General features: G+C 37.9%; 1 protein-coding gene across 1 annotated transcript; it reads right to left on the reverse strand.

The window, feature by feature from the left end:
- Positions 1 to 560: 560 nt before the first annotated feature.
- LOC123162479 (uncharacterized) lies at positions 561 to 8,871 on the reverse strand. The gene is made up of 11 exons (XM_044580260.1): positions 8,724 to 8,871; positions 8,367 to 8,619; positions 7,975 to 8,197; positions 7,734 to 7,854; positions 7,044 to 7,628; positions 3,622 to 3,801; positions 3,268 to 3,526; positions 2,815 to 3,043; positions 2,562 to 2,709; positions 2,251 to 2,451; positions 561 to 1,357 (listed from the first exon to the last, which is right to left on the reverse strand). The coding sequence occupies exons 1-11, from the start codon at positions 8,754 to 8,756 to the stop codon at positions 1,325 to 1,327; spliced, it is 2,265 nt and encodes a 754-aa protein (XP_044436195.1). The 5' UTR covers positions 8,757 to 8,871; the 3' UTR covers positions 561 to 1,324.
- Between the last annotated feature and the right edge of the window lie 260 nt (positions 8,872 to 9,131).

Consider the following 9,131-nt stretch of genomic DNA (forward strand, 5'->3'; position numbering starts at 1 on the left):
TTCAACTGTCAAAGCGTCTTACAGTTAGGAACAAGATAGTACTTCTGTTGCACACTGGTGGCAAACTACTACTGAAAAAGCTGAATGGAAGAGCAGTTGTGAGTGTGCTGGATCAAACCAATTTTTTCTTTGTTTCTTCCTCTCCTTTGGAAGAAACAGAGGAATTACAGAGAGAAATACAACTTACTCTTCGTTTGTTTGTTTAACCCTTCGAATAAACAAGCAAAAAAAAACATATCAAGTTATGAACCTTGGACATAGCAAGTAAAAACTTTGCCAACCGACATGACTAATCTATTCCCTGCAAAAAAAAAAGAAAAAAATGTCATGCCTTATATATAGTAAAGGATTCCCACAAAGTCATACAGGGTCAGTTTCACCCATCTCGCTAGCAACAAAACAAAAGTACAACACCAGCTCTTTCATTAATCGCTCTTCTGTATGCCACAAATTGAAGTGAAACAAGAACACCTCCCATCGTGTGCCCTTGCCTACTAAATGGTTATTCCTGCTCCAACTCTAGTTAACATATGCTGATGAATTGCCATAAGCTCCGGAAAACTCTATCCTTTTTACGGAAACCTGGTCCATTGTGCTGCGTATTAATCCAAGAACTAACAGAGTTTCAAATGTGTGGCAAAAAAAAAAATCAAACGCTTGCAAAGGCGGTCGTCCACATAAGCACAGTTTGCAAGAAGAACAGAAAGGGATCAACATCCCTGCAGAACAACATGAGCAAACTTAAATTAATTAGGCGCATACCACTATACAGAATTATGAATCAATCACTTCCCATTGGGTAGCTGGGAAGAAACTGAATTCAATTATTGCTGCTGTTCTGAGGGCTTTGTGGAAGAGAAACAATCTAGTCTTCAATGGTGTCGTCTCGTTTTAAGGACAATCATGAAGTAGCGCCTGATCTCGAAATAACATATGCTGGAACAGATGGACCTCTTCGGTCTACACCTGCACAGCTGACGAGAGGGCCAACACAGGTGAAGTGGGGACCGAGAAGGACGCCATTGAGGTTGCTCCTCTCGGTCCTCCCTACCTCTAGACTCGACGCCTTCTGGTCGCTTTGGCTTCATCACTCTACCGCCTGTCCCTTTTCAGCTAGATGTGTAATGTGGCATTTGTTCTTGCAGTGATCATTGTTCACTGTTGGCGCGTTTGGCACGCCCTGGAGTCTGTTTTAATCTTTTGAACCCTTGTACTAGTCCTGATGTATCAGGCTTCTTTCTCAGTAATGGAACCAGGGAGTTCCCTCGTTATTGATCTCAAAAGAGACAGAACGATCGAAGTCGTGACAATCTCCTTTGATGAACTATGGCTCCTCCTGGATGTCATGGCATGATAGCTGCAGGAAGGATCAGACTGTTGGTTATATTTTTCTTGATAATACTCCGCTTTTTCTCAACGGAGCTATTGTTTTCGAAAGATCTCCAAAATTGGAATTTAAACAATAATTTATGACAAAGTAGGTCTTTACATCCAACATAACTATCTATAAAAGTATGTAATCTCAACATTTTTCAAGATATAAGTGCACATAGTTTGAAATGACAGCTACTGAGAACCACTTGGGTGTAAGTACTAAGAAACTGTTAGCTTCAATTGTTGATGCAGAGCACTATAATAAAAAACTAAGAGAGAAACCTAATTTCGGTCATGAACTCTGCTCAAATCCAATTCTGTACCCAAAACTTTCAAATAGCGAAAATAGATTACTTTTAGACCCTCCTTTGACTTCGACATGTATTCCGCTTATGTGGCATCGACATGGACCTGGTTTTATTTAAGCTATTACTACAGGGAAATGATGTGGAAGTTCACCAACTATGGGATGTGAGGTGCTGACGGTGTGTGAAACTTCACCAACTGTGGGAGGTGAGGTAATTAATGACGGTGTGCAAGTTTAAAACAGAAGGGAGAGGGCTAATATGACATTATCTTCCAGACAAATTTATCATGAGTTTTGATTGTTCAGGGTGCCACTTGACATATTATGGTACCATGTACGAGTCCATGTCAGCAAAACCCACCATTAGATTGCAAAAACCACATCAAAGTACTGTTCAAAAGAGAAAAATGTCCAAAGTCCAAGGCTGGTTTCGAGGCTTCAAAGTTTAAAAGGACCCAAAGTGCACTTGGGGCAAAGTTAGGGACACGAAAGTGGATTTTCCTTCACTTAAGAAGTATATCCTATCTAATTCCCTGAAGTTATTATACATGGGTTGTGGATGACATTACCTCATTGGTAATGTACCAATCTATACTTCCTGACCCTTGCAGCATATCGATAATTTTCTTCATTGTAGGCCTCCTAGACCGTTCAAGATTGACGCAGATTAGACCTATCTGAATGCATCTTTCTATTTGATGGGAATCCATATCTAGCAATGTCGATGATGTCGGTTCTTCTTGCAGCACATTTCTCCATTTTTGAAGCTCCTGTGAATAAATGAACAAAAATTAGATTATTACTATACAATTGTAAATTGTGATGTGGTATCGATAGAATGGGGGCTTCGATATTTAGAGTTTAAACTATATTGTCTTACATGCTCAATGAAATCCTTGGACTCTGTTCTAATATCATATGGATATTCCTTGTGTCCGGTTATTACCTCCAAGATTATTACACCCAAACTGAATATGTCTGACATAAGCGTGAGCTTACCACGTGTAAATTCGGGCGGCATGTAACCTCTGCATATACACGAGTATGAAGTATACTATTAACCGAAGGGTAAGCAAAACAAATTCTCCTGATTACCAGAAAAATCAAGTACTTATCAATAGACGTTTACTTACAATGTCCCACCATGTAATGCAGTCGAAATATTTTGTTTTTCATCAAACAATCTTGACAGACCAAAGTCTGCAATCTTCGGTACCATATTTTTATCTAGCAGTATGTTCGCAGGTTTTAGGTCCAAATGAACAATGGGACCTTTAGGTTGCTCATGAAGGTACTGTAGACCAAAGGAAACCCCCTCAATTATTTTCCACCGTGTGCGCCAATCAAGTCCAGAAGATGCATCTGTATTTGTAATAACAAATAAGAGCATTCAATAGGTGTTGTCCTAAAATATATTATTGCTATGCTCTATGGATAGAATTACTTCGAAATTTTCTATTATATATTCTCCTTTTATTTCATTAGAGCACACCTTTTATGAACTGTGACCAGACCACAAATTTGCAGTGTCAAATAAAGATGGAAACTGTAGATAGCAGGATTTGTTCCTAATTTGAAGTTCGTACCTGAAATGTATTTATCCAGACTTCCATTAGGCAGGCATTCCAAACAAAGCAAACTTTCAGTGTTCTCAGCAAAAACAAACTCTCCTTCGTGAGGCGTATGCAATCGCACTGTTTCGTAGCAGTAGCCTACTAGCTGCACTATATTTGGGTGCTCTAGTTTCATAAGAAGATTAACCTCATTCTCAAATTGCTTCTCTGAGGTCGGCATTCCCATTACAAGCTTCTTTACTGCAACCACTTGCCCACTTTGTAGCACTCCCTGTTTGAAGTGTCATAGTAATAGGGGTGTATGGGGTTTGGGTGAGGTATGGTTACATATTTGGGAAATCATAAAAACATATGCTTTAATCTTACCTTATATACGACACCAAAACCACCTTTACCAAGTATTCGCTTGTCAGAGAAGTTGTCTGTTATGTCCTTCAAATGTTGAAATGCCAGATGGTTTGGTTTGGATCCTATATGATCAAATGACAGGTCGAGTGGTTTGGATCCCGTATCTCCGGATGACAGATGGTGTGATTTGGATCCAATCTGCACGTATTTAAAACTCATTGGATTAATGAAGGACTACACATTTATTCTATACTGATTAGCACTTATGGGTAACCTTTGGATTTCTTTTTTTAGCAAAACAAACTTTAAATTTCTACTAAACAAAGACTATATGTATTTAATCTGCATATATTAGACAAAACATGAGGATGATATGGTTTGTAGGCTCATTCAAATATTAGTTTGGTAATGGAACTGGGCTCCCAGCAAGCGGAGGAGTATGGGAAAAAATACTAGCAGATGATGTTAGGAATTATTGGCACAGATGTAGGAGTTCCTTATTAGGCTATGTTTCATTTCCTTGTACCCAAGTCTTGACTGTGACGACCATCACGACATGGTGGAAGAGGATGAAAACCACAAAGGCTCCAATGACGGCGGGCCCAGCTCTTACGGCAATCCTTCTGTAAGGATGACGGCTACTGACCAGTACAACGACGATGAAACTGAGCAATTACAACGATGACTCTGGCATGGTGGCAGCGATGAAGACGACTGTGGCGCAATGGAGGCAACGATTCTATGTACGGTATATTTTTTAGTCTCAAAAAGATTTCAGTGCTCAAAGTTTTGAGCACTTCTAACACTGATAGGCGTGCACTGAAATATTATGTAGAGAATATGCTCAAGATTTTCTAATGTGCACGCCTTTCTCTACATAATATTTCATTATGAAAACTGGTAAGCACTTGAGCATATTCGATATCGCAAAGTTTCAGAGTTTTTTGGATTTTTTTTCTGTTGCTTTGAATTTACTGTTCATAGAGGGTGTAGGGACACCCAAGAACCATCACACCTTTCTCCTACCATACAGTTGTATTCTGAAATTATGTACTACAGCTTCTCAATCCCGTACTCTTCTAGACCATATGGGACGACTTGGAAAACATGTGTGATGTGGCAATTGAGCGTGCGTTGGAATTAGACAGGAACTATATATCTTCCCCTATGCATCTCCCAGATGCAGAGGCCGGGGGTCATCCTCCTTTTCTAAAAAAAACAAAAAAAAAATAAAAAATATCTTCCCCTATATATATATGAGAAAAAAATGTTTCATTGCTGCTGCATCCGCCTTGCGTTTGGATACCCGCCAGGTTGGAGCTTGTGCCCTGCATCCGATAGACCTGGGTTCGATCCCTGCACCCATTTTATTTCTTTTGGCCTCTTTTTTTCTTTCTGTTCTTTTGGTTTTTATTTCTTTTCTTTTGGCTGCACCACGTAACCGTTGCTCGACCCGACCTGCTTTTTCTCTTTGTTTAATTTCTTTTTTCAAATTCAAATATTTTAAAAATAGTGATATCTGTCAAATCCTAACTTCAAATCTAACATGTTATATGAAAATTTCTTAGAAAAATGTGTAGATTTTAAATATGCTATTATATTGCATGTTAATCATTTTTAAAATTAAGTTTGGGATGCATCATAGTTTGATGCTCTCACAAAAGCTATTACAAATGAAATATAATATTCGAAAAAATGTTAGTCACCATAAAAATGATTCCATTTTTAAAAAATATTCTCGAAAATTAGAAAAAACACCTTCTCAAATTAAATATATATTCATGCTTTCCTGAACAACAAAAACAAAATTGATTGAAAGACTCTTTCATCGGAGATCGGAAATGGGTCATGACAAACATTGGTATGATACGTCCAAATTCTATACTCCAAAAAGAAATAATCAATGTAACTTTATTTCTGACATTCACAAAAATTGAATTAAAAAAGTGTTACATAATTACATTGGAGATTATGATATTTTTTTCTCCCGTTGCAACACACGGGCCCTTTTGCTAGTATATAATAATATAATTTCAAATTTGGTACTATTACTAGCGCCAAAAATCCTCCATTACAAAACTTCTTACAAATCACCCACGTGGCTACCTCCAGGGCAATAAGCCCATTAGGCTAATCCAGTCCGGTTTTGCTCTAAGCTAATGCCCACTGGATCTGGTTTATTTGGTCAAATAAAGAACATATAGTAAGGGAACATATTAAGCGTGGTTAGAGCTTAGTCTGTCACACTATAGCTAATTTTGAGCGTCTAGAAGCTAGAAATGTGGTGCGGCTAGGATCCGGTCCCGCCAACGTTGTTGAACCATCTTCCTACTGTTGGGTCACATGTACTATAATTAGTAGTATTTGAGAAAATTGCTTACTACTGTTGGGTCTTCCTCTTCTGATCTACGGTTCAAAAAAAGAAGAAAATTTTGCTTATTTGGCTGTCAGATTTTCACATGTAAGATGTAACTAGATATGACCCATGTAGCATATAAGCAAGGTCAGACAGGTTTTCATAAACCTAGGTGCATTGCACCCATGATGAATAGTAAAATCAAAACAAATAGGGAAAAAATTCAAAAAAAGCTAAAACTCTGTGGCATAAAACCTGACACAATGCTGTTGGTGCTTGCAAGAATTTGGTGGCAAAATGACATCCGAGGAGCTCAAAACGAAAAACCCAAATTAGTGCTCAAACTTCATATCACTGTTTGAGCAGCAATTTTGTATTTTTTGTATGAAGCTCACCAAATTTCATTTCACCATGAAATTTGGCAAGCATGTCAAGCATTTTGTCAAGTATGATGCCACAAATTTTCAGAAATTTTCTATTTTGCTTGATATTGTTTTTATTCTACTGTTCATCATGAGTGCAACCCAGGTTTAGCCACAAGTTTGACACAATTTTTACTAGTGTTTTCTTTTTACTGCCTCGGTTCACATTTATAAGATGTTTTGGATATTTTAATATGGACTAATACAGACTGAAATGGGTCAACATACACACTAAAACGTGTCTACATACATCTGATTTAGACAAAATTAGAATATCTTATAATAATGAAAAGAGGGAGTACAATATAAGATTTTCCAAAAAATACCCATGGTTATGTCATCCTAAACTCTGACACTTCATGAAAACATTAACGCCCAATAATTTTGTGTGAAGATGCAATTGGCTATATTTTGAAAGATATATCATTGCTAATATGGTGAAGAATTGAATAACAGTTAACATGTGGTAAATAAGTAGCTGAGAAACATCACTTAATATTTTTTGGACGGCCTATTTTGATTACTAGTAATTTTTCTATATTTTGAATCTCCACTGAAGGCCTAGTAATATCTCAGTTAATATAAAATTACACAAAAACTAACAAAAATAGATGTGCAAATCCTATGATCATCCAGCGTATTGAAGTAGTAATATGATGTACCTTAGATGGATCTTTCGTATCATGGTGCAGAGTATAAAATGCTTTCAGTATGATCTGCACAACATTCCCTGTCTTTCTTTCTGTCTTGAAAAAATCGTCTGGCTGGCTTTCAAATATGTGGGCAACATCATCCCCCAATATTGTGGCACTATCGAGGATCATATACATGTTTCTCTTTTGTGGCAGCTCTCTATGCTCTTCCATTGTCACATCAAGTGTGTAAAGGGACCTTGGAGTCACAATCCCATACAATGGCAGCCTTAGGAACGACTTCCCAGTATTTTCCTTAAGTCTAAATGCCACGTGTTTATCAGTGTTGTTTGTTAGCTGCAGCGGGCACGTGATAACCATGTTTGGCTCGAATGGGAAGGAGAGTGCCAACTTATCAAGGACAAGAAGCTCGCTTGGTCCACCTGCTGGAATTATCATTGTACTTTCAGTTACTAAAAGCCTATCAATTATATGGTTTATACTTTCTGGTCTCTTCCCTGGGTTGTATTCAATGCACTCCATCCCAATCCCAACGCATACTCGTATTTGTTCCAACTGTGATTCATCTGACCAGTTACACCAACTTTCAAGTACCTAGGGCATTGCAATCATGAGTACATGTTAATGTTAATGCATATGATCTTTAATTTAAAATTGAACCCTTGTATTGGAAGAGTGACATATGTAAATTGTCCTTACTTCCTCAACAGTCTGGTACCCCTTCCGCCCGGTCAATATCTCCCCAATTATAACACCAAGACTATACAAGTCAAACTTGTATGTGATTACACCCCTAGTGAATTCCGGTGCCAAATATCCGCTGCATGAAAAAAATTACACGTGGTACGACTAATTAGTAATAAACAGAGAGAGTGCATTATATAATTATAGATGACAAAACTGAAAGATATTGTTTCCATCAGGCCATAGTTAGGCTTACATCGTTCCAGCTATGTTTGAAGTAAAGACCCGCGTTTCCCCTTCCTTCAAACACCTTGATAAACCAAAATCGATAAATTTTGGCGTCATATCTTCATCCAGCAATATGTTTGTTGGTTTTAAATCTAAGTGCAATATTTTTTTTTGGTGAAGATAATTTAACCCCTCACAGATCCCTTTGATTATCTTATACCGCTTTCTCCATTCCAGTCCACTGGACGGATCTAAAAAAGGGAGATGAAAAATGGGATTTCAATTAGTTAATATCCAAGATACTTGTCTACCTTAATATTTTAACATCAGCTGCTAAAGTATTTTATTTATATATTTCAGTTGTTTGAACAAACCAAAATAGCAACCAGTGAGGAAAATATGATGGAAACATGATCCTACCTTTGATATATTCATCAAGACTCCCATTAGGTATATATTCAAAGCAGGTCAATCTTTGTTGTACATCTGCCATGACGAATTGACCATTGTAGATCTCCATCCTTCCTTGGGTGTCTGCACAGTATCCCAAAAAACGTGCTATATTTTTGTGCTTCACTTGCATTGGACATTCAATCTCTCGGTTGAATTCCCTCTCATGCATATGTGTGTTGAACATCCTCTTTACAGCGATGGTCCCATTCTCAAGCTCTGCCTAAAGCCACAGAATGCATGGGTAAACTTGAGTTGTTGTTGATGTTACAATTAGATCAGACCAAGTAAGAGCGGAAACAAGAAGAACATAGAGAGTTACGGTACCTCTTCCAATTTCCAGGTTGTCAGAGAAACCATCCGTTAATTTCTCCAAAAGTGGGAGTGGCAGGGCCCTGGGCTCTGCATCTTCATCAAGTAGCATGCGTTCTAGCTCAATTTCTGTTGTACTACCTCGGCGACCCATTATTTGGGCACCCGGGCCAGTTGTATGCTGACTCAGCTAACAAGAGAGAACTTGCTTTGTGAGGCCACTAACTAATGAATATTCCAATTTCCCAAGTAATTAAGTACAAATCGTGAAATACATACTAGAGAAGATGTATGGACCTTGTATTGTGAAAATAGACAAAACTGAGAAGCAATATCTTTCACAATGAAACACGGTTAAGCATAGAGGTTGCAATTACCTGGCTGGATATGGAATCCCTGCTGCCGTGAATTGACGTATTTCAG

The sequence above is a fragment of the Triticum aestivum genome, chromosome 7B (genome assembly GCF_018294505.1).
Source record: "Triticum aestivum cultivar Chinese Spring chromosome 7B, IWGSC CS RefSeq v2.1, whole genome shotgun sequence".
NCBI lineage: Eukaryota > Viridiplantae > Streptophyta > Magnoliopsida > Poales > Poaceae > Triticum > Triticum aestivum.